The sequence below is a fragment of the Chelonia mydas genome, chromosome 9 (assembly GCF_015237465.2).
Source record: "Chelonia mydas isolate rCheMyd1 chromosome 9, rCheMyd1.pri.v2, whole genome shotgun sequence".
Taxonomy (NCBI): Eukaryota; Metazoa; Chordata; order Testudines; family Cheloniidae; genus Chelonia; species Chelonia mydas.
In genome coordinates, this window is record NC_057855.1 from 46609040 (window position 1) to 46634939 (window position 25900).

The 25900-nt window shown below is 46.0% G+C and overlaps 2 protein-coding genes across 4 annotated transcripts in view; one reads left to right on the forward strand and one right to left on the reverse strand.

The window, feature by feature from the left end:
- Window positions 1-13318, forward strand: part of LIMS2 (LIM zinc finger domain containing 2) — a 56905-nt gene extending 43587 nt beyond the window's left edge. For all 3 annotated transcript variants that reach the window (XM_027819605.3, XM_043522202.1, XM_027819660.3), the window contains exons 5-10: window positions 1717-1866; window positions 2491-2641; window positions 4399-4491; window positions 5688-5736; window positions 5909-5984; window positions 9087-13318. In XM_027819605.3, coding sequence (XP_027675406.1) covers window positions 1717-1866; window positions 2491-2641; window positions 4399-4491; window positions 5688-5736; window positions 5909-5984; window positions 9087-9234 — 667 coding nt within the window. In that variant the 3' untranslated portion in view covers window positions 9235-13318. The remainder of the gene's footprint in view (window positions 1-1716; window positions 1867-2490; window positions 2642-4398; window positions 4492-5687; window positions 5737-5908; window positions 5985-9086) is intronic.
- Window positions 13319-14916: 1598 nt separating this feature from the next.
- The window catches only part of MYO7B (myosin VIIB), an 84429-nt gene continuing 73445 nt past the window's right edge, over window positions 14917-25900 (reverse strand). The window contains exons 42-49 of the mRNA XM_027830647.3: window positions 25430-25543; window positions 23496-23583; window positions 22218-22324; window positions 21716-21901; window positions 20416-20532; window positions 19367-19450; window positions 18104-18223; window positions 14917-16230 (exon numbers count right to left, since the gene is read on the reverse strand). Of these exons, the coding sequence (XP_027686448.2) occupies window positions 16141-16230; window positions 18104-18223; window positions 19367-19450; window positions 20416-20532; window positions 21716-21901; window positions 22218-22324; window positions 23496-23583; window positions 25430-25543 (906 nt within the window). The 3' untranslated portion in view covers window positions 14917-16140. The remainder of the gene's footprint in view (window positions 16231-18103; window positions 18224-19366; window positions 19451-20415; window positions 20533-21715; window positions 21902-22217; window positions 22325-23495; window positions 23584-25429; window positions 25544-25900) is intronic.

The following is a 25900-nucleotide window of genomic DNA, read 5'->3' on the forward strand; positions in this document are numbered from 1 at the left end:
GGCCCCTTATTCAGCTGAATGAGAGGGGTCTTTTTCAGTACACTTGCTGCAGGGGTCCCAGTGTCCTGCCCTGTATAATTAGTCCCCATTTGACAGTGCTGAATAAAACTGATGCCTTTATCCAGGGATGAGCACAGCTGCATGCTCTCTTATAATGGGGCGCTGTCTGCTTTTGGTGGGGACTGTGGCTCCATCTGGGAAGACAGTGGTTCCAGCCCTGGAAAGAAACTATTACAGAAGAGAGGACTTAAAAAGTGAGAAAATAATAATCATACTTTCAGCTTATGCAGGTGCTTTCCATCTGAGGATCATAGATGTTTGAGGCCACACAACACCCCTGTGCTACAGAGAAGTATTCTTAGCCCCATTTTACAGATGGGACACCTGAGGTTAAGTGACTTGCACAAAGTCCCACAGGCAATCCCAGAGAGAGCCAGGAATAGAACCCAGATCTTCTGACTCCTAGTCAGTTTGTTGCATTAGCCATGACACCACCTTTCCTTTACCGTTTTTCACTGTAGTTGATGGGCTCTTTGGGAAAATACCGTTAAATCTTAACCAGGGATGTACATGTGACTGTAGTGAGGGGGAACTAAGCATGTTTTCGTCAGGTTGGACAATGGTGAGAAAACAGGCATAGATTATTCCCCCATTTGCCTGCTATGTGTTCAATTTAGCCAAACCTCCGCACCCAGCAAACAACACTAATGCTGGGAGGACAGCTGATGGGTGAACTAAACTAAAGACCACCCCATGAGAGCTTTTAAATACTGGGCACAAAACTGACTGATTCAGCTCCTCATCTTTTGATTGGTCTCTGTGTAAACAGGAGCTCTGACCTTTACAGCTGTTTATCTCTTATCCCTTTTGTCACAGACTTCACTCCCAGCAATGTCAGCTGCAGGCCCGATCAGGACTCGTGCTTCTGTTGCAGTTTGAAAAATATTAAGAGTTTGCACCACAGAGTAGAGACTCCCTTGTTTGTCTTAAACTTAATAGGGAGCTTTTGGGTAGAAGAGCTATGATTCAAAGGCTTTCTGGTTTGTCTGGTTAGTGAGGACTAATGGATCCAACCATGGTGGAGGCACTTTAGCAACGTGCCTTCAAGAGGAGCACTGAGAGTGAACTCCCTTCGACAGAGCAGTCAGAGGATTGTGTGCATAGATTTATGTAAACGCAAACACATTTATAGATTTGTAGGGACATACTTACGTACATATGTGCACACAAGCTCTCTGCTGTGCTGATAAGACACTTATTAACTACTCTGATATGCACATCTGTGAGTGTCTTATTGCTACATACAAAAGCAGACGCTTCATGCACAGTGATTCGGGCCCACATGCCGTCTCCCATTGTGTTCGTAAGCTGAGTTGCAATTACAGACAGCTAAACTGTCTACTGTTTTTACTGCAGTTGACGCCTGTAGTGAAGAGAAGAAATGCCACATAGGGAGGCTTAGGAAATACCTAACTGTATCCGAATGGGGCAGGTGGAGTTAACAGGCTACCTGGTTAGTCTCTAAGGTGCCACAAGTACTCCTTTTCTTTTTGCAAATACAGACTAACACGGCTGTTACTCTGAAAGGCTACCTCAGGGTTTGGTTAGCACTAGCACCATTAGATGATGTTTAACTCCCATCCTCTAGAACAGTGGCTGCTGTCTTTGGGAGAAAGACTCTACTGATGCTGCCCTTTCTTTCCAATTCTCACCCAGGCACCTGTGCAGGCCTTGCCATAACCGGGAGAAAGCCAAGGGGCTAGGCAAGTATATCTGTCAGAAGTGCCACCTGATAATCGATGAGCAGCCTCTGATGTTCAGGAATGACTCCTACCATCCAGATCACTTCAACTGCACCCACTGTGGGTATGTCCTCCTCTCCCAGCTTCCATCAACAAACCAGGGAAATGTATTATATGGACAACAGTGCAGTCTCTTTCTGGACTCTGTAATCATCAGCTACACTTTGCAGCCTTTAAGTTATCTGGCAGACAAGAAGTTCTGTATGTGCAAGATCAAAAGAGTTGGAATCAAAATGATAGAATTGTAGTTCTTCTGTTCAGCTATATAGGGTTCTCCTTCCTTCATGCATTGCTTACTGGGCACCATTGTCTACTGGGCTTGAGAACAGTTCCTGGAAATGAGCCACTCTCAAAGGTCCTGTTTACATTACAAAAATAACCTTGTTTAAACATTGTGGCCAAACGTGATTTAGCCTTGCATTTGTGGACAGAAAGACCTATTAGATAACCACCAGGGTTTGACCACAGCCATGTTTCACAAGCATAATTCAGGATGCCTGTGTTTATAGCGTAGCTGGGGGCCAAAGCATGGAAGTTGGCTTTGAAGTTCATTCTTCCACAGCTTCATCTTAGATATTCACGTCTGGAGGAAGCTCATGTAAGTGTCAGGTTTAATCGTGAAACAGCTGTTGGCTGGGGCTTGGGTCAGTGGTGTTGCTTCAAGAACACTTGTTTGTGTTGTTTTCAGGAAGGAGCTGACTGCTGAGGCCAGGGAGCTGAAAGGGGAACTCTATTGCCTGCCCTGCCATGACAAGATGGGTATCCCAATCTGTGGAGCCTGTCGCAGGCCTATTGAAGGACGAGTGGTCAATGCTCTGGGGAAGCAATGGCATGTTGAGGTGAGATCAGTGTGAAACTGCCTGTGGAATGCATACTGCCAGAGGCCTAATGCAAGTTGGAGGCTGTTATGGTGAACATTAGAAATTCCCACCATTCCTGTTTAGGCCAAATTCAGACTGTATTCACCTGGGGTGAGCTTTACCTGGGTAAGTCACATGCACTAGAGTTGTGAATGCTGCACTTCATCTTTTGCACAGTAACAATACCATTGTTTAATTTACTCTCAGGAAAATTATTTTAAAATTTCTGCATTACATTGCAAAGATTCTGGGGTCTGCAAAATAGCATTTACCACTGAAGTTATGTACATCTTCTCTATGTCCTTACCTCCAGCTCCAAGTAACAAACTGTAACATCGCTGTGACACTTCCCGGGGTACCCAGGTTGTGAGGTACCTCACCACCACCTGCCCTTAGCATGAAGCATGCTTGAGTCTGCCTGTGGTGGATCAGCTCCCTGAAACCACCAGCCTCTGGTAGCACAAGCACTACCTTCCAGTCCTCCTTCTCACTGTACAGGTAGCCATAGGCACACACCGATTCCTGAGTCCCTGTAGCATCCAGTCCCTTTTCCATGGGACACTCACAGAATTAGCAGATCTGCTTTTCCCAAAGGAACAATACACACCAGCATGTAAGATTCAACTCCGAGCCAGTACTTTTGCTTAATACCACAGCACGTAGAAAACATATTCTTGTTTTCACTATAAATATATTATCAAAGAAATAGAGAATATTGGAAACAAATGGTTATGTGTAAAACAAAATCATAACCTGCTTTCTAGAGACTAACCTTAATTAACAAGTTACTGTCTTGTCTAAAGAAGCTTCTCTCACCCAAAATTCTCTTCAGCATATTCAACCAAGACTCTTCTTCATGAAGCAGAAGCACTGTCCTTTTACTCCTTAGTGAAGGGTGCCAGGATGTCGTCTTTATCTCCCAAATATAGTAGAGCAAACCTTTGATGTATATCTCTAGATAGGGTTCCTTCCCCCCATCTCCCCTAAGCACCACTGCTTTTCTCTTCCTGTTAGACTTTCTCCAAATTCTGCACAATCCTTCATTACATTTAGTTTTGACAGGCGATAAGTGACCAGTAGTGAATGAGACAATATTCAATTTAGATGTAAACAAAGAGATGAATAAACATCTTTTATCTGACAGAAAACTTGTTTTTCACCTTTGATGGTGTCCAGCTCTCCCACAGAGACTTTAAGAACATATTTTGTGTGTGTGTGTGTGTTTAACTCCTTACATAGTATCTGTACATAGATTTCACAACAATATTGATAACCAGTGTGGCACCAGCTATCATTTGAGACCTCACGAGACATTCTTTGAACCAGAATGTACATACCAAAATCAGGAGATTCCTGTAACTCCTCTGCATCCCTTTGCCAGTTGGCATTAAGAGGTTCTTGAGTCACACATCTCACCTTCCAAATCTTGCAAGCAATTTTTTTTTGTACAGTGCAGCTCAACAGATGATAATAGTGGTAGAATCTGTTGTGTAGCCAGAGTGCATGTGTGTCTTCTAACCCTGATGTGTCGTTGTTCCTTTGACTGTCATTTACATTGTGATAGTGTCCCACTATCACCATCCCACAAGGTTCTTTCAGGGTTTTCTTGTCTGTGTCTGTATAAAGATCTGAAACTCTTGTGCAAACCACTGGCTTATTTCCGGGGCCGCATCCGGGCATGTTTTCTAGCTGTGGGGGCCCTTCCACCGACACGGAATGCCTTTTTACTTTTGCAGCATTTTGTTTGTGCCAAATGTGAGAAGCCATTTCTGGGGCATCGCCACTATGAGAAAAAAGGACTGGCTTACTGCGAGACTCACTACAATCAGGTAAGCACTGCTGTCCTACACCCATTCAGCAGGCACCTCTCTTGGCTGAGGGGCTGGGGAGAAAGAATGCCCCCTAGAGAAATTTGGGAAATAAGCACAGCATTTTCCCCATGCACCATATAACCAGAAATGCATTGTTATCTGGAGTGAGTTGTTAAGAAATATAAATAACTTCTGGTGGTGGGGAATCTAATTGAAAAAGGAAAAATGTTTTCTGTGGAAGATGTGTTGACATACAATTCTAGGAAAGTGGCAGTGATTAGAGAATGAAAATGTAATGGGGACAGGGATCTTCCCTGTTGAAAGAAAAAATTGCTGTCCCTGGATTGCCCTTAAAACTTCTGAGACACAAGGTACATGAGGTGATATCTTCTATTGGACCAACTTCTGTTGGTGAGACAAGCTTTCGAGCGCTACAGAGCTTTCATCGACAGCAGTTGGTCCAATACAAGGTATTACCTCACAACCTTGTCTCTTGTATCCTGGGAGCAACACAGCTATAACAACACAGCAAACAAATTAAAATTTCTGTAATTATACCAAATAAAATTAGTGTTAACCAGTCAGATGGTTGCTTGGCTAACCTTTTGTTAAGAATCGAAAACATTCTATAACCCATGTGAAGCCAGCCTATTTGTAATTGTTTAAAATAAATGCCATGGCATCTAGTTGGCTAAAGCACAGAAAAGATCTGTCCTGTAAGCTGACACAAAGGTAACATTATCATAAAGATACAATGAGCAGCCATGACTCTACACCAATTTCCATCAGACAAAATACTGCATTTCCCTTGTAGAGTTGTTAAAGGCTAAATATCAATTGCTTTTAAAATAGCACTCTTTGCTCGATGTTTATGGCCTATGATCAGGAGATATTTATCTTTGATCAGTGTTGTGATCTATTGACATTGTCTCCCAAATTCCCAGGTATACAGGCTCAGAGATCATGTTATAATGGTACCAAGAATATGAGGCATCAACAAAAAAACTTCTAAGATTTGAGGATACAAGTTCTGAATGACCATAGACCAATGGGAAAGTGTATGAGAAGCTATTCAGGAGATGTAAATGAATTTTAGGGTGCTGCTGCATCCATCAGGAGTTTGATGTTTGCACCAGCTGTCTAATTTGGGGAGCATGGGCAGACTCCTTCATAGTCAGTAAAATAAGTTCCCATTTTATTCCTTTTGCATGCAGCTTTTCGGAGATGTCTGCTACAACTGCAGCCACGTGATCGAGGGGGACGGTAAGATTTGTTCTCTCCTTATTTTGGGTCACTCTCCCATTCTGTTTCTCAGTGCAGCTGTTGCAGTCCTGCAGTTGCAAGGCTCCAATGTTTCTTTTTACATCTTGGCTCACTGAATTGGGATAGGACTCTGAGACTAGATAATCTGGTTGTTTTCTCTTATTTTGCGCAGTGGTATCAGCTCTCAACAAGGCTTGGTGTGTGAACTGCTTCTCCTGCTCCACCTGCAACATCAAGCTCACACTGAAGTAAGTAGACACTTGCAGACCTAGGATAACTCTTTCATCAGCCTGAGGGAATGGTGCTGGCACCCTGCAGCTGTAGAGTAGCATCCTCTCCTGCAGTACGTACAGCTTTCCCCTAGAAAGGTAGCCTATTGAAAGGTAACTGAGCCCATTTTCAAAGAGTTGTGTGCTAAATGCCCCAAATAGTAAGTGGCACAGGGACAATGAATACAAACTAACTTTAAATGCCCCTTTCCTGGTTTCAGGGCCTCTGATATCACCCCAGCTCTGCTGTGATGGCCCAACATGCCTCAGTTATCAAAGAACTGACCCTTAGGGCTCAAGGAAATGGTGTTTTCATTATAGAAGGTGGATTTTGGAAAGTGTTTTTAAATTCTTTATTCTTTTATACTGATTAAAAACGCTTAGCGAAGTCTCACTCCATAATAAAATGACACTGCCCTGAGCCCCCAGGTCCATGCTCCAACTGGGCTGTTTGGTAACTGACATGCAGCATTGGACATCCCAGGGCTGTCGCACCAGCCAGCATGATTCCAGAGGTACCCACTCAGCATAGTGTTTAATGTTTGAGGCATTAAAAGCATACTACATATAGGGCATGCTTTAAGATAATATTATAGGTCACTTGTAAGAACTGGGACTTAGGAAACACAGTGGCAAAGTTAGTTCAAGCATCTAGAAAATTAGTTTGTCTGTGCTTATCTCAGAGATAGCCTTCCCTTCTCTTCCCTTCCCTGGATTAATGGAGGGTGGGCACATTCCTGGGAGTGGGCCACCTTGCAGCGAACTCCCCTTGCTGCTGCTTAAAGGAGCAACATTAACCACAGTAAACTTGGTGGAAGCTCAATGGCAGGAAGTCTGGGAATATGAGGCTATTGGGGGATAAGGAATGGCAAGTCTCAGACTGAGTTGGCTCTAGACTAACTGACTCGAGTGTCTGGGACACTGACTCTGCTAGTGAAATTCCACTTCTTGATTTTTGCCAACCAAATGAATGCACTTGCCTGATTCTGCTGCAGTCACCAATTTGTGATAGCTAGATCGCTGTCTGATTGTGACCCACTGAAGTTCATGGCTGCTTGAGTCCTTATCTGCCTTGTGAGAGACACTCGTGCAACTGAGTGGGGTAGTAAAGGAGCCAAATAACACAGCAGGGCACAGATTATCCAACAGATTATCCAACAAGTTCTTGGAATGTACTGGAGAAAGAGAAAGCTACTAGGGGAGAGGCTGTTCTAGATTTGATTTTGACAAATAGGGAAGAACTGGTTGACAATTTGAAAGATAATAAGGTGATAAATAACAGTCAGCATGGATTTGTCAGGAATAAACCTGGTAGCTTTCTTTGACAGGGTAACAAGCCTTATGAGTAGGGGGGAAGCAGTAGATGTGGTATATCTTGACTTTAGTAAGGCTTTTGATACTGTCTCGCATGACCTTCTCATAAACAAACTAGGGAAATGCAACCTAGATGGAGCTACTATAAGGTGGGTGCATAACTGGTTGGAAAATCGTTCCCAGAGAGTGGTTATCAGTGGTTCACAGTCATGCTGGAAGGGCATAATGACTGGGGTCCCACAGTGATTGGTTCAGGGTCCAGTTCTGTTCAATATCTTCATCAATGATTTAGATAATGGCATAGAGAGTACGCTCATAAAGTTTGCGGACGATACCAAGCTGGGAGGGGTTGCAAGTGCTTTGGAGGATAGGATTAAAATTCAAAATGATCTGGACAAACTGGAGAAATGGTCTGAAGTAAATAGGATGAAATTCAATAAGGACAAATGCAAAGTACTCCACTTAGGAAGGAACAATCACTTGCACACATACAAAATGGGAAATGACTGCCTAGGAAGGAGTACTGCGGAAAGGGATCTGGGGGTCATAGTGGATCACAAGCTAAATATGAGTCAACAGTATAACACTGTTGCAAAAAAAAGCAAACATCCTTCTGGAATGTATTAGCAGGAGTATTGGAAGCAAGACACAAGAAGTAATTCTTCCGCTTTACTCTGCGCTGATTAGGCCTCAACTGGAGTATTGTGCCCAGTTCTGAGTGCCACATTTCAGGAAAGATGTGGACAAATTGGAGAAAGTCCAGAGAAGAGCAACAAAAATGATTAAAGGTCCAGAAAACATGACCTATGAGGGAAGATTGAAAAAATTGGGTTTGTTTAGTCTGAAGAAGAGAAGATGAGGGGGGACATGATGACAGTTTTCAAGTACATAAAATGTTGTTACAAGGAGGAGGGAGAAAAATGGTTCTTAACTTCTGAGGATAGGATAAGAAGCAATGGGCTTAAATTGCAGCAAGGGTGGTTTAGGTTGGACATTAGGAAAAAATTCCTAACTATCAGAGTGGTTAAGCACTGGAATAAATTGCCTAGGGAGGTTGTGGAATCTCCATCATTGGGGATTTTTAAGAGCAGGTTGGACAAATACCTGTCAGGGATGGTCTAGATAATACTTAGTCCTGCCTTGAGTGCAGGGGACTGGACTATATGACCTCTCGAGATCCCTTCTAGTTCTATGATTCTATGATTTCTATGAAATAGCAAGCATAGGAAAGCCATTGAGCTGCAACAGAAGAAAAGCACTGTGGATCGATGTACAGGGAAAATTAATGTGCTTCCACCCTGGTACTAGCTAGCAAGGGGCATTCATAGCAGGCTGAGGTGCACTTGGCAGCACAGAGGGGAGGAGTGTGAAGAATCAAAATGTTTTCCTGTTGCCAGTGCAAAGCTGCTGCCCCCAAGTTTTGGAAAGCAGCCACGCAGACGTGTTGCGAAGAGCCAATCACAAAGTGTTCCATGGCTGGACATTTCATTATTGGTAAACATGTGGACCTGATCTCCAGTCATCAGTCCATATGTATCTGTGTTCACACAGCTGGGCACCTAACTTGGCATGAACACTACCACACGTGTGCATTAAATTCTGATATGTGAACATCCTGGCAAGATTGGAATCTGTGTGTTGAAACGAGGGGTTTTATACGTTCAGTAGAAAGCAAGCCCACACACACACTCTCTTGATTACTGAACATTAAGCCATGAATGTAGTTTTGCAAGTGCTGTTTTTAATAGCTCAGTGTTTCTTTGAAAGGAACAAGTTTGTGGAGTTTGACATGAAGCCTGTGTGCAAGAAATGCTATGAGAAATTCCCTCTGGAGCTGAAGAAACGTCTGAAAAAGCTGTCTGAGCTGGCCTCCAAGAAATCGCATCCCAAAGCTGTGGATTTAAACTCTGCTTAAACGGGTCTGTCATTCTGCTGACTGCACTCTTATCCTCACAGACTGCAACTTGCAGCAGCTACTGATCACAAAGGGAGCTGTTAAGAATGTCTGAAACAAACCACAGACAAATAGTACCTCCTCCAGCTTTTGTCACTGCAGCTTTCACCCTGAATGTCGCTTTACTCAGGCAGTTGCAAATTAACACTGACTGCATGGGGAGTTTGGCCTCTGCTGAGGGGGTAGGGCAGAGCAATGGGTATGGTAGTTAACTGGCATTATTCTGCCATTGATCAGATGTACACCATTGTTTTTCTGTCCTTCATCGTTTCTACATGGAGCTGAAGTTCTCTCTTCTGTAGCCTGAGGAATTTGGAAAGAACAGTGGTTTAAATATCAGATGGTGAAATGTGCAGATTGTTCAACACCAGTTATAAGTATCAAGGATTCCTTAAATGCCTTGTACACAGAGCTTTTCACCTGTAGGACATTGTTCTGAATGTGGCCCCAAATTACCACCATCTGATAAGTGTTTGGTATGTCCAAAATGAGCTGGTCTGTGTCTAGATTCCCGGTGAACAAATATCCACATCACAAAACTGCCGCAGCAATCGCCCTTCTTGACACCCTTGTTGACATTGTCTCTAGGCAAGGGAAGGAGTGAATGGGCACAGAATCTATGCTACCTACTCACCTCACTCTGTGCCAGAGTGGGAGTATAGTGTCTGGGCAGTGCACAGAAGTTTCACTACTGTTGTCCTGGTTGATGCATAGAGGATTTCAATCTCTGAGGCTGTCAGTTTGATACTTCTCAAAAGTATTCAATTCCCTTACAATTGAAGGGGGATATGTAGTGCGAGGGTGAAGGCAGGGGATGCCAGGAACTAATATTCAATGTTTACTTGCCAGTTCTCCATTAGATCACTGATTCCCAGGGCTTGAAATTGCCCAGTGTGACATTATACCCTACCCACTGACACACCTGCCATTACCCTCTACAGTACCTGCAATATGCCTGGAGGTGTGGTTACTCTTTTGCATAACAAAACCCAGTTGGCAGATCTGGTAACTGTTAAAAAATTCAGTCTGAGCCAAGCCTTTTCCGTTTGTTTGAATGGAAAGACTACCTTCTCAGCTCAGTTTCCATGACACTCAGTGTATGTCTACACTGCAATTAAAAACCCATGTCTGGCCTCTACCAGCTGACTTGGGTTAATGGGGCCTGGGCTTTGGGGCTGTTTAATTACAGTGTAGACTTCTGGGGTTCGGCTGGAGCCTGGGCTCTAGGACCGTTTGAGTGAACCAAAAGAGCCTTCAGACTCGTATCTATAAATCTTGTAGTAAGACACTAGCTGTGTCCATGGTACCATTTTGCACCTTTGCTATTACTGATGGCAACTTCTTTGGTGGTAGCACCAGTGGATGCTGTTATGTAGATAGGGCACTAAACAGCTTCTAGTGTTTTAACCTCCTTGGGCATGTCTTCACTGCAGAATTAACTTGGGTGATTGATGCCCGGCTTAGCCTAGCTCAGGTGTGAGAGGCCACACTGCAGAGCCCTACCCAAGTTACTATGTACTCAGTGGTGCTGCAGTCACCTGTCTGAGATGTTAGGATTTCCGGAGGCACATGATACCCCATGGTTCATAGCACTGCAGTAAGCTGAACCACTCTCTGATTCTTTCCCAGTGTATAATGGGAGAACTTGTCTGTCCTGGGTGCAGGAGGGGAATTGTGGGAAAGCATTGGAGGACTGTCGACACTTGAGTGATTTAGCCTGTCCCCTTGCTGCAGAGTGGGTAGGTTACCAGCTCAATAAGCTTTAGGCTATACCCACAGCTGGGCCAATGAGCCCGGGTGTAAAGCAACACCACACAGATCCCTTGTTGTCTAATGCTGCTTAGAGCAAACTCTCACAACCTAGTGGCTAAAATGCTGGTGGCTGGTCTACACTAGAGCACTTGCTGTTGCTACCATGAGTGAAGCTGTACCAGAGATAGCAATGGTGAGAAATGTTAGGGGAAAAGGCTAGTGCAGAAAGGACTCCCTGCGCAAGACTCCTGGTTAGTTAGCTGCTTTCCTAATACCAACTGCCTTTGGCTGCTTTACTTTCTGCTGTAGTAAGCTATCATAACTATTTTAACACCTTCTGTGCACCGCTTCCGCTATAGCACTTACGAAGGGATGGACTCTCTGATCCAATGAGAGAGCTTGTCTGTCTTCCACCGTGACTATCAATCTGCACAGTAACCTAGACAGTATTATTTTTGTCACAGTTTAATAGCACTTGAGGACAGCTCTTGTTCTTCTGTAGCCCTTGGCCTGTCCTTCAGGGAGGGGCACAAGGAACTGCACAACTGAAGGCAGTCTTAAGTGGCCACTGCTGGGACCAGTCCACTATGTTGCTTATTCTCTCTAGAGTTTGGTTGAAGAACTAAAGCACAGGCACCTCAGGCCCATGAGCAGTCACAATTCATTATGCTGATTCTTCCTAGCCTGGAGCATGCAGCTCCTTTCCCCATGCCCTTGGTCACAGGAAGGAGCCCAGTGCTGAATCTGGGCAGCTGGGTATTTTCAGCTGATTCACCAGTCCTAGTTCAAAAGAATTTCCTGGGAAGATGGCATTATATGTTCTTGTGAATATGCAAAAATTGAGTCCTTCATGGACAGTAGTTGTCTTCCAGACCAGCTCAAATCTTGTCAACTGTGTTTCCTGCAGAGGCCACTCTTGAGTTTAGCAATGGAAAATGCAAATACATGGTTAAACATGTGCATGTAAAGACGAATGTGAATATCTTTGTATTATGAGAAGAGATACAGTGAGGACTCTTATTTCCTAATATTTGAAATTCAGTAGATTAGGCCAGGGCTTGCTCGTACTTTTACTTAAAGGAAAAGACACCCATCGACCCTGAGCTTTATAATATATGGATAATCAAATGTCTTAAAGTGTCTCTTTCTAACTGTTAATCTGACAAATCTTTCACTAGAGTTCTGCTTTGTAGAGCACATGGTTGTCTACAGAGTTATGATACCAGATTTGAGAGACTAAGCAATCAAGAGAGTTATGGGAAATAACTACACAACAGCTTGGAAACATTCATCTTCCCCCAGATTCCACCTTTGGAAAAGTAAATGGCATAGGATGTAAAGTAGATGTGATAGGATCTGTGGACTTCTTTAGGGTAGAGTCTTTTGGTATGATGGATTTGCTAATACCTGTGTGTTCTTCATAATGCTGGAGTCAGGAGAGAATCTCCTTCATAGAAAGCAATGTTAAGACTAAGATATGTGCGTTTTCCTTTGCTCTAAATTCAGAAAGTCAAATTCATTCTTGCTGTCACTCCATTATCCTCAGTGCATATCAGTTATATCAGTGATGAATTTGGTTCAAAAGACTAACCTTGTATTACTTACCGAAAGCTGCTGTCCATTGTATACTTTCACAGTTTTAAACCTATATTTATATACATATTTAAAATAAATCACTAATGCTCACTGACTACACTTGAAGACGGAAATGCTTTTAGCAACTGCGATATGTGCAGCTTACTCCTATTCAAGGGGAATATTAATCACTTCCCTAATATCCTTCCTTATTACAAAACAAACTGCTATATGTTTTCTCTAGGGTTTGGGTCCTGGTGCTTACCCTCACAGTGATCCACACAGCATTAGCAAAAATTGTTTAACCTTCCATGCTCGGAGTTTCCAATGCCAAATGTTTTGTATTGGATGATGCGGACTGCTGGGACTGAAGAGGTTAAGTGTCCATTTGAAACGTATATCAGAGGAGGCATTGGTTCGCAGATAAATCTGTGACTAAAGCAGTTCTAAGAGGTGTTCAGTTCTTAGTTTGTAAAGCACTCTTAGTGCTAAGGATTCTATAGAATGAATGAAGAAATGTATTAATACTAAAGGGACAAGCCCACTCCCTATTACATGGCATGTATTCTGCAGACTGCGGATTTCTTGTTTTGTACTTTTGTACTTCTGAGTTTGTGATATCTAACCAAAATCTGTGACTGCTGGACTAAAATATTATAATCTGCACCTGTTATGTATGTTCTTGTAATAAAGTTAACCGCAATACATTTTAAATCGTCACACTAAAGATTAAAATATAATAACTGTTGTATATGTGTACTGTACAGTAAAACCTGAGTCCTTTGGATCTACAACTCTGATGTGACCCAGGGTGAATCACTCAGTAACTCCAAGGATTGGACACATTCCTATTTCAGAATTGTGATGATATTATAAACCCCACATTGGCAAGGATAGTTAGCCTGTTCTGTGGCACCTGAAGGGGAGACAGGTAATTAAGGATTAGACCAGGCTGGGTGGTTCCTATAAAGAACGGAGTGCAGAGCAATAGGGAGAGGAGATCCAGAAGGGAGGAATTTGGAACTTCCTCTCTGGGAAAGGAACTACAGAGGGACCTGCAGGAGGTATCTAGCCTGGGATTGACCCTGAAGGGAGAGGGCAGTTGGGGAGAAGAAGACTCCTACAGCAGGTCTGGGAGCAGAGAGAGACTCCAGGGAAAAAGCCCTGAGAGTTAACTGCTCAGGAGAAGCTGGGCCTCCAGGGAGAAAGCCCTGGGAGGCCTTGCTCAGTAATTGAGTGAAGAACTCTGCAGAGCCTGGGAGATGAGCGAAGAATCTGCAGAAGATTGAGCTCAGGATTTTCATTCCTGTGTGTTTTGAGTTGGGACGTTGTTACCAAGAAGGGATGGGACTCTTGGTGTGACCTGGCCGGAGGACTAAGTCACCACACAGAGCACCAAAGTCTGGAGGAGGAAGGTGAGGTGGAGGGGCTGCAGTGCTGGGTCTTGCCATGAGGAGGTGCTTCAGGAGGGTGAGTCTATGACAAGAATGTTTTGCTGAAACATTTTCCATCAGTGCTGGTTAAAGGGTGATGTTTTCATCAATGCTCTAGTGTGTGGAGGCACTGCTGTTGTGTCTGACACATGCCATGTAGCTAGGTTGGACTCTAGATGTCAGTGGTGAATGGTACGCTGTAGTAATGCAGAGGTAGTATAAGTTATTGGAGAGGTTTTCAGATTATACTGAGGTTGGGAGAGCACTCACCAGACTTGTGGAAGAAAGAAACCACATCATCATCACTGATCTGCAACAGTTTATTTAAAAACGGGAAACAGAATAGTTTGGCTGCAAAGATTTCAGTACGGAGTCAATGTATAAAACATTTCTCAGATACTATATCTAATTAAATTGAATTCAGAAGTATGATGCCAGCATTAACACCTTGACATTGGTAGTCTCAAAGCATCCATTGCTGGCAATGGACATTGCATTGGGAATATCTGACTGGTCACAAAAAGATCAACTATTCTGAAAAGTGTGGCACTCATTTAGATGCATAGAGATATTGAGACCCTATTCTCCCTGCAGTGCATGTACAATCCTTCCATTAATGGCTGTGTTGCACGCACACGTCCAGGGGACAACGAAGCCCATTGTCCATACATTGGCAAACTAGAACGAGAGATTCAACAGCACGGCTTTTCCAGCACTGTTAAACCATGCCTCAAGGAACTTGGTGTAAATGCACTAAAAGCACCACATGCTACTGTGGTCACGGGAGGGCTCTTCTGATTTGGGAAGGACAAGTATTTGCTCTTCTAGTACTAGAAAGCAGTGTAGGGGCAAGGTTACCTCCCAGGCTTTTTGAACTCTGAGCAGTTCTTATTGTGAGAGAGTTCTCTCTTGCTGACAGGAGTTCTGGCTATGGAGGAGCACGTGATGAACAAACTCTGAAACAGGCTTTGCCATTCAAGCTGTCTGCCAAACAGGAAGTTGGAGAAAGATCAAGAGAAATGAAAACCAATAAAATGAACCAACTGGCATTCTGTCTCCTGAAAGAATGTCTACATAACTCCATGCTAGGAGCACGTCTATAGAGCAGGAAAATGACACTTTCAAAAGAGGTCTGTGTGTTATAGAATCAATCCTGTGTAACCCTGACTCACATTGAGTAGTATTTATAGATGGAGCTATGTCAGTATAAGGGTGCAGAATCAGTCCTTAATAATAACCCGAATCAGTGTGTGTTCATGCATAGTGGGGAGCACTCTGCTGTTTCCTTATGAGAAAGGAAAGCTGGGGGACACTCAGGTGCAGCTACCAAAGGGGACACAAAAGGAAGTGCACTAGCTCACAACTTCTCTAAGGCAACAAGACAGCAGACAACAACCATGTTATAGCAGAAACGGTTCTTCCCTTCTGCAAAGCCCAGTATACCTTACCAGCCTGAAGTGTCCAGGACGATGCAGTTTCTCCCATAATTGCAGAATAGGGTGGCTATTACTGGGACTGGCAGCAAGTATTCTAATGCTAGAAGACTGAAGAAAAGCAGCACCTCCCTTTTTGAAGAATTTCTCTCTGTGTTCCTACCACTGAACGCTTTGCTGAAATGTTTTGGCTTTTCCTCCACTCTTGGAACCTCTCCGTTGTGTTGAAAAAGTAACATTATATCTCTCTTTGCCAGAGACTCAGGTAGCTTATGCAGTTGGTGGGAGTATACTGAATGATGTGCCCTTACGTTGCCAGAAGGAAGGAATTGGAGGGGCAGGTCCCTGTCAGAATGGAGGACACCATAGTAGATCCGAAGAGGTTTTCAGACTGCTTTTTCATGTATTAATTGAGGGCCGTGCCCAGGTTGAAATCCAGGAAAACGCTGTGACATTTATAAACCATATTGAATTTGTCCATTGGGTCTAGGCGAGGAGAGCTTAAAATGTGTCCTCATTCGTGCTTCCCCTGTAGCAGTACTTCACCAGCGTAGCTTACTGAAGAATGGGTGTGATCAGAGGATTAATTGGCAGGACCAGTGTTAAAATGGGTTTTGCTCTGGGATATGAAATGGAGGCTGTTTGGCACAGGTATGAATCGCAGGCTTCTACCCTCATGCAGGGAGGCGGGGATTCCTCTGCTTGTTCACAGCGTTCATTAGCAGCTGTACATAGGATGTCAACAGGTCATCCATTTTGTAACCCTGCAGGAGAGAGAAACTTTAACCTAGTCTCTTGAAAAGGACTCTAGAGGGTGCCAGCTGGCATCGAGAGTTATTCCCCAAGCTGTGTGCCCTCTGTACCTCCTCTCCCAGTTCCTAACATTGTTCAGATCATTCTTTTCCATGGCTCCTGCTGGTGTGTCCCCAGGTACCCCAGCAGCGCTATTGAAAGCAGTGCTGCCTACACTGCAGGAAGCCATTTGGTCCCTGGTCTAGTGATCAAACAGGGTCGGTCTGTAGTGGTTCAGCAAACGAATGTTTTACACTGTGGGCTGCCATCTTGTGTTTCAGAATCTCAGCTTTCATATACAAGTCACTAGTCCTTATGTTTGCAAAGGTAACCTTAACAATACGAGCCCTTATAAACCAAGGCAGATGTGCCTTCCTGAGTCTTGCAGACAGCCTGAAACAAGACGTCTGGGAGAAATGGGACTGCCCCACTCATTTAAGTCAAGGGTTCTCAAACTGGGGGTCGGGACCCCACAGGGGGTCACGAGGTTATTACATGGGGGGGTCGCAAGCTGTCAACCTCCACCCTAAACCCTGCTTTGCCTCCAGCATTTATAATGGTGTTAAATATATTAAAAAGTGTGTTTAATTTATAAGGGTGGGGGGGTCGCACTCAGAGGCTTGCTATGTGAAAGGGGTCACCAGTACAAGAGTTTGAGAGCCACTGATTTTAAGGGCTCATTGACTCTGAAATCTAATGACAAGGTCTCAGCACTGCTAACCATTTTGCTGCTGATCAAAGCATGCCAGAAAAGGAAGATCATATTTAGAATCCCATGAAATTCTTTTTATTTATAATTCTTTTTATAAATCACTTTTCAGGATTTTTGTTACGACATTTTCACCAGGAGGCCCTGGGGAGGGGTCACAACACCCCTCACTCAAATTTGTCCCAGCTGCCCTCCCCAGTCCCAGTGGAGGCTTGACTAGGCCAAACCTGAGCAGCACTGCAACTCTGTGCATCAGGTCACAATGCCCGGAGTGGGGAGCTTGGCCCAGCCCCCCGGGACAGGAGCCGCCATTGCAGGAGGAGGGGTTTTTTTATACGTTGATTTTCATTTTATTTTGTATTTGTGAAAAGCAAGGGGCTGTAACTGTATTACAGAGAGCTAGGTGAGTGGAGCCTCAGGGAGGGGAAGCTTGGTTTGCCAGCAGAACGGGGACAAGTACTACTTTTTTCCCTGCACTTTGGTTTCAACCCATCACTCACTCTTCCACTGCGGCTGGTGCCATAGAGCAGCAATCTGCTTCTGACCTGCGAGACAGCTGGTCAGTAAATCGGGAAGAACAATTACTGTGGGAAGAGAGCTCTTGTCACCTCCATCAATCCTAAAGCCAGTCATGGCAGGAAGCAGTGTGCTTGTGACAGAGTGCTAGGTATAAAGGCCTGAGTCAGCGCTCTTCACAGCAGCCCCAATCAGGCAAAGTAGACTGGAGCTGACTATGCAAGGCTGTGGCTAATTTGTGGGCAGGGCAGGGAAGAAAGGCCAATTAAGCCATTAGCCAAGAGCCCACAAATAGGCACAGGAAGGAAGAGCACAGGGGGGAAGCAGGCAGTGAGAGAGCGAGAGCTAGCTCTCCTCTGCTTGGGAAAGGTCTTGGGTATCCTGTGAAGATGGTGGGATGCAACTGTAAATGAACTGCCCAGGGTGTTGAACCAGCAAAAGGTCTCTCTAATTTGTGGACTAAGAGACAGAACAAAGTTGGCCCTGTTATAGTGTATCCTTTATCTGGCTGTTTTCATGTACATCAGCATCCTTACACCAGGTATCTGTGATGCTTATAGACATAAGAAGAAAGGGAAAGCTGAGGAGGGGAACATGGAAGGGACAGTGAGGCTCCTCACCAAAGATGTCTCGCACAGAATCCGGCTTCCCCGCACCAGGTTCCCAATTGTCATGTGGAAGTATGTGCTCCCACTGCTCCAGTTGGAGATTTTATTAAAGGGGTAAACTGTTAAGATGTCCTGCAGGTAGAAAGAGACATAAATAACCAAACTGAAACAGTTTGGAAGGGAAACAGATTGTGCCGGGTTAGAAAAAGCGCTCCAGTAAGGCAAGTATATCCTTTCATCTCCTAGTGCCTTCTGTTAGGGACTGTCACACAGCTGTTGAATTCTGCTCATGCCCCAAACAGCAGCACAGCATAATCCTCCCTACTTGCACAGAGCAGCTCAGCCCTGAGGTTTTGGGTTTCTGGAAGGCAGTTGTTCACTGTTAGCCTTTCCCATGTCATGCTGCTGCTTACGTTAGTAGCCATTAAGCCATTGGATATACCAGTGGCTTTATTTTTTGTAAAAGCAACATGATGACATACCCTATAAATTCTTATTGTGAATGTTTACACTGCAGCTGGTCCAGGTCAGCTGAATTGGGCTCAGGCTGCGGGGCTATAAAGTTGCGGTGAAGATGTTTGGGTTTGGGCTGCAGCCCAGGCTCTGGGACCCTTCCCCTACATGGGGGTCTCTGAGCCTTTGCTCCAGCCCAAGCATCTACAATGCAATTTTATAGCCCTGCAGCCCAAATCATCTGCGCGGGGCCAGCCACAGGTCTTCTGTTGCAGTGTAGACATGGCCCTGTTCTGCAGGCTTGACAGAGCTAACTACACTGACAGGCCTACAGCCTGATTACCTGTCTCTTTCCATCCTAGATATTTGCTGTTCTGTAGACAACTCAGCTTTCCTGCCACTAATTCCCTAAAGCTGGTTCCCTACCATCCGCTCCATCCACTTGGCCGAACTCCTTCAGTTGGGGATTGCTCCTTCCTCATTACATATCCTTCTTGCCACCACTCCCCTTTACAGCTGCCATCAGGCCTTTCCTTTCCCAGGCAGAGATTGCTTGTAGCAATTGCCTGAATTATTTTGGAACAGCAGCTCTAATCCCAAGCAGTGATTTTGGGCACCATCCATCCTTCAGTTTCCCAGAACAAATGGATAGGGGCTCTGTTTGTCTCCTCCTAAGATCCAGGTAGAAAGTCCTATCCCTTGTTCCTTAATGGGCCCGGCCAGTGCGGGGATCCCTCGTTAGAGCTGTCAAGGTGAGGTGGCCTGCATTTCCCAGAGAGCCAGACTGCAGCATCCCCCAGGCACTGGAGAAGTGACTCTTACCTTGGTCTTGGGGTGTATTAGCGAGACTCCTTGCTTGTTGACTGCAATCAGTATGATGTCTGGGAAATTTGACTCGGAGGTTTGCTGGTGATCAGGAACAAAATAAGAGTGTGTTTGTGGAGAGGTGAATGACGATTCCTATTAATTGCAGAGAGACATTCAACTTTCCCCAATGTTGTTTACTGTCTCTATCAAATTAACACGGAGGCAACAAGCTCGGAAAGTGCCATGTAACCGTTGCCAAGGGTGACTGTTCTAAGACCATACTGAAGACTCGCACAACGGCTGTTTAAAGGCAGATCTCGTTTGCTAGCTCTGGGCTATCAGGCAGTAGTTCTCTCACTTTGGTTTGTGGCGCACCCTTCCTGGCACTGCACAAACCAAGATGAGTTGAGAGCCAAGCTGGGGGGGATGATAGGACGTTGGAGGGGGGCTGCGGCGTGAAAAGGTTAGTAGTGTGCACTGCTGCTGGGAAGGAAAGGAATAGATGGCATCTGGCTGCATTAGGTTGAGGGCAGCAGGATCCAGAACACTGCATTCAGGTTAGGGAGGCACCTACAAAGGGGCTCCAAAGAATATATAATGCAGCAGCCAACCCTGGTCACTGAACACGTCCCCCTGTGCTCCTCTCTGCACTGGTTCCTACCAAACACAAGAGTTCAGTTCAAGCACCCCCATGGGGAGTGGACCTGGATACCTGAGGGGGCACCTCTCCCTGTGCCACCATGGCCCCTTATGACAATTATCTTTCACTGGACAAGGAGAGTGGTGAACAGGACAGAGGAGTCTCATGAGCCAGAGCTTCCCCAGGAGCTGGATCTAGACCACTGACTTGCTCCCACAAGAGGGCAGGGACCACGAACCTCACCACGTGGAAGGAAATGAGTTTTGCTTTCCCTCACTAATGTGTTCTCACAGTCTCTTCCCCCTCTCTCGCAGGAGGGGTAGGGGCTGGAATAGCTTCCCATTTGGCAGATGATAGCACCCCACCTGGTGCTCCCCTGGCAGAACCATTAGTGCACGCGGAATGAGAAGCGGCCTAGACACACCTTCACTTCGAAGAAGGCTGACCCAAACGTGGGCCACCGGTGGATCAGCTTCAAGAAAGCAACCTTGGCCTCGTCCACCGTTTTGCCCTCATGTTTGCTGTAGGCGCCAATGATATTCTGTATAGAAAAGGGACACGTACACCCCAGTGAGTGAAAGAGTGGAGACAGGCTTTCCCTCACCCAGGGTTTGTCCTGCAGATATGCACTCACCCATCACACTGCAGGATCAGTCACTTGGCCACATTACCCCAAGGCAGCAAGGGGCACCTATGCCTGCAGGAAGAGGGAGCCCTGGGGTCTCCTGCAGCTGCTATAAGGAAGGAAGGTGGAAATCTCCGAGCAGCTCCTCTTACACAGGTTCCTGCCCTGAAATCCAGCAATGGGAACTGAAGATCCTCCCAGACCAGCAGCTCCCCACCAAGCCTGAGGGAGCCTGAGTGAAGGTCACCTGGCCCAGCAGCTTCCCCAGCTGGGCCTCCAGGCAGCACAGTGGAAAACTCCACCCAGGGCTCCCAGCTCTCCTCTCCCCTAGGCCTGGGGCAGAGAAAGTGAAGCTCATGTAGGGAGGGGGAGCTCCTAACAGTTCCTGTCTGTCCTCTCTCTAGGGGGATGGATGAGACCCTGCAGAAGCAGGTGCCCCAGAGGGACGGCTGAATCAGGATGGGAGTCAGACACAGGGGAACTGTTGCCTCCATGAGCAAGTCTCACCTGTCCTATACAAATGTGTAGGACAAGCTGTGCCCTGGCACCTCCTGTCAATGCATTCACCCTCTGATTCCCTGCCAAGCATCTGTCCAACCCTTCTCTCTCCCAGGTGGGGAAGAGGGGTCTTTGTCCTGTTTGTTACGAATTGCGCAGAGGTGTGTATACTGCCTCTGGCTGCTACATGATAACTGGCTACCCATGAAAGGCTGATTATGTGAACCGGCTTTGATGTGGATGAAGTTAACCCTCAAATCCAGTGATATTTCCTAACTGTGTCCTTGTCTGTCCGTCCATCCAGCCATGGTGGACACAGAAAATGGAGAGGTCTGGGGTGGTCTCCGAGAGGACTGCACAGCTCAGCTTAGCAGCTCTGGAGATACGCACGTGTCAGAGGATTATTTTAGAGAGGATGCAAAATCTGGCTATAAACAGGAACAGAGGGTCTGGCTGCACTTTGAGCTGGCAGCCTGACTCCCAGCTTGAGGAGCTGTCCTCGTGCTAGCGCTCCGTGAGCTGGGCATGTAAAAGAGTAGCCGCAGCAGCGTGAGGAGCAGGACCGGCTGGCTGCCTCAAGCACATGTGATGGGACTTTTACCTTCTTCCACTCCTCCAGAGCCATTGCTCGGATCAGATTGTCTGGCACCAACTCCTTCAGCATCTTGGGGATGGCTGCCTGCTGTGATCGGTCCTTGTCAAAACGGACCTTATAAATCAGCCCTGCTATCTGGACAGCTTCCTCTTTGGAGCACTTGTGATATCCTCGCAGATACTTGGGCAGCTCCTGGAAGGCACAAGCAGTGAATCTGTGCAGAATGGTCTGGAGCCAATACAGGCCAGGCCAGGCAGAGACTGTGAAATGGAGATGCAGATCAAGCCCCCAGCAAAAGGCCAGCCCTGAAGGGTAACTTGATATTGACAGATGCCAAATTGATTAAGTGTTTTAAAATCTGTGTGTGACCCTGGACCTATGATGGTGGCTGCCCTGTCTGAGATGGAGAAATAAACACTCTGGCAGGATCAGGTTCTCCCGTGTATCGCCCTGATCACACTGCATGATATAAGTTCCCTTCCTGGCCATTCCCTAGAGACGTAGTTACCTGGTGGTAATGAAAGATGGAGTCAGCCTTCAGGTCTTTCCCAGGAGTTACAGTCAGCCATAGCTTCCTCATGAAGTACACCTGGTAAGTCACAGCCACAGCAACCCCTACAGGAACAACATTGTCAGTGCTCCCCACGTCATCCTCTTAGGAACTGTAGCCCTTTTGGGTCAATGCTTCTGTCCCCTGGGGCCAGTTCTGATGGGTCCACATGGCTCAGGGCTACTGTACTTTGTAGGTTTGATTTATTTTTAGAAATAACATTAAAGTTACTGACAGATGAAGCCTCCACTATTGTTGCAGTCAGTCGCTGTAGGTTTACAACAGGAGCAAGCTGATGTGATGGAGGGAAGGGAATGACTGTCCCACGTGGAGCGGCAAGAAACGCCAGAGCTCCCGTGGCTGTGTGTATTATGCCAGGATCCTAGTCCATCACAGTGAGCAATTCCTGCCACCTCTCCTACCAAGCATTCACTGGCAGCTGCCTTTGCGAGAGGAGATGCTTATTTTAGGTGCCTGTATTTGACCCCTCCGGCCTGATGTTCCGAAGTGCTAGCAGGCACATCTCCTGGTAACTCCAACTCAACAGGCTTGGCTGCTCAGCGCTTCAGACAATGGGTGTCTCCCGGGTGTCTCCAAACGAGCAACTGAGAGTCAGTGGCCACATTTGGCAATTTTGACCCTAGTTCTTTGGAGAAATTAGCAAGAAAAGTGGGTGGAATTTGAGTTGAACCCAAATTTCGAATTACAAGTTTAGGTGGGGGAGGGGGAGAATTATAATCAGATTTAACCCCATAAATGCTTTCCCTAAACAATACAACAAGATAACATGGGCTCAGATATTAAACTGGCTGCCAGAATAATCCACGTAACAAGCTGCTAATGAAGCAAGGAACTGAATTATATTGAGAGCCTGTGTAATATTTGATGCGTGTACCTGATGACATGAGGTCTGGCAATGCACAAGTCGCAGACTGTGACTTGCAATCATCAGATCCACGAGTCAGCATGTTACAGATGCAGAAACTCAAATGTATCAACATCAGCCACAGCTACCCACACACACACAATCTTTAACAGCCCTGTCCTTGCTGCTCCAGGTCAGCTGGTTCCTAGTACTGTGGCAAGCGACACCAACGGTGCACACGAACACCATGCCAGAAATGGGTTTTACCAGCCCACCAGTCAGACGTTCACAAAGGATGAATAGATCCTGCTTTGCACCCACTGCTCTGCCAAAGATGAACACGGCTACCAAGAGTAGATCCCTTTCCTTACCATCTTTCCCTGGCTTGTTCTTCCGAGTCCAGTCAGTCACCTGCCGTAAGGAGTCAAAGAAGTAGTCGGCTTCATTCTGACTGATCACCTGCAAGACGCAGAGCAATGGGAGGAAGGAAATTGCATCACCCAGAGTCCCTGCCAAAAGTACGGACAACGAGAGCACAGACATGGAGGGGAAGGATCAGAGGCAAAGGGAAATGAGAGGAGAGATTTGGGGGAGAGTAGGAGGAAGGCTAATGGAAGTGTCCTTCCCTCCCTGGAGTTTTACTCTGTTGCCATTCTTTTCTTCCCTCCTCCCTGGCTGCTTGCCCTTAACACAGATAGAAGCTGCCTACCCTGTTCTCAGTCAACTCCTGCTGCTGCAGTATTGGCAGACACAGGGCTCCTCTCTCCTGGAGCTCAGCGCTTTGCAGACGATTTATTCCTCCTGGTGCACAAAGATCAAATGGCACCAGAAGGAGAGGGAACACCTGCTGGACTGCCAGCGCCAACAGCCTGGCTTCAGCTTGAGCCGGAGGGGCTTTTGGGGGATAAGCTTATTCAAGGGAGGTATTGAGCACCCACCATCACAATGGAAGCCAACTGGAGTTACAGGCCAACACCTCACAGGGTCCGACCCTAAGCATGGAAAGGATCTGAACCCAGCAGTGTGCAGTAAGTGATCTTTCCCCTCCTGATACTGGAGTGGTGGCCAAGGAGCAGCCTAAGGGCCAAGTGTGGCCCTCAATATTCTCCCCTTCTGCCCCCAACTACTCATCTTCACATAGGGATGTTACCCACAGAGACCACAGATCCCAAACCACCATGCACCTTCATATAGTCATGGAAACATAGGGCTGGAAGGGACACTGGAAGGCCTTCAAGGACAGCCTCTTGTGCTGAGGCAGGACCAAGTAAACCTAGACCATCCTTGATAGCTGTTTGTCCAACCTGTTCTTAAACTTCCAATGATGGGGGATTGCACATTCTCCTTTGGAAACCTATTCTAGTGCTTAACTATCCTTATAGTTAGAGAGTTTTTCCTAATATCTAACCTCAATCTCCCTTGCTGCAGAGTAAGCCCATTACTACTACTACTCCTACCTTCAGGGGACATGGAGAACAATTGATCACCATCCTCTGCATAACAGCCCTTCACATATTTGAAGACTTATCAGCTCCCCCCTCCGTCCTCTTCGCTCCAGACTAAACATGCCCAGTCTTTTTAGCCTTTCCTCATAGGTCAGGTTTTCTAAATCTTTCATCATTTTTTTTTTTTGGTTCTCTTCTGGAATCTCTCCAACTTGTCCCCTAAAGTGTAGTGTCCAGAACTGGACACTACTCCAGCTAAGGCCTCACCAGTGCTGAGTAAAGCAGGACAATTACCTCCTCTGTTTTACATATGGCACTTCGGTTAATATGCCCCACAATGATATTAGCCTTTTTTGTAATTGCATCACATTGACTCATATTCAATTTGTGATCCCCTGCTACCTCTGTTACCCTTTTCAGCAGTATTACTGCCTAGCCAGCTATTCCCCATTTTTCAGTTGTGCATTTGATTTTTTTTCCTTCCTAAGTGAAGTACTTTGCACTTGGCTTTATTGAATTTCATCTTGTTGATTTCAGACCAATTCTCTAATTTGTCAATATCATTGTGAATTCTAATTCCATCCTCCAAAGCGCTTGCAACCTTTCCCAGCTGGGTGTCATCTGCAAATTTTATTAGCATATTCTCCACTCCATTATCCAAGTCATTAGTGAAACTGTTGATTAAGATTAGTTGTGAATTAAGATGCAGCATTATCCCCTGGAAGTTCTTGTCTCTGCAGCTCATGTCCCCAGAGTAAAGGGGAAAGTAGCAATAATCTGCTCCCTTATTTGTGGCCCCGGCTCCTCCTCAGGGAGGCTTCCCTGCCACGCTCCATCCTAGCACATCGGAGCGGAGTTACCTTGTCTGCGATCTTGACAAAGAGGCTGAATCCTTCCCAGGAGCTCAGCTGCAGTTTGGAGGCAATGGTCTGACACAGGTTCCGGATTCTGGTGTTTGTCCCCACCTCAAACACCTAAAACATAACAGAAGCCCTGATGGAATGCGACTGGGAAGAAAGGGGTGCTTAGAACCAACGGATTCAGCTGTGCTGACAATTCAGAACTCTCTGTGGGTCTAGGCCAGTGGTGAGCTACCTGTGGCCCATCAGGGTAATCCGCTGGCGGGCCATCAGACAGTTTGTTTACTTTGACCGTCCGCAGGCACGGCCCCCTGCAGCTCTCAGTGGCCGCGGTTCGCCATTCCCGGTCACTGGGAGCTGTGGGCAGCTGTGCCTGCAGATGGTCAACGTAAACAAACTGTCTTGTAACCCGCCAGCAGATTACCCTGATGGGCTGCGTGCAGCCCGCGGACCGCAGGTTGCCCACCACTG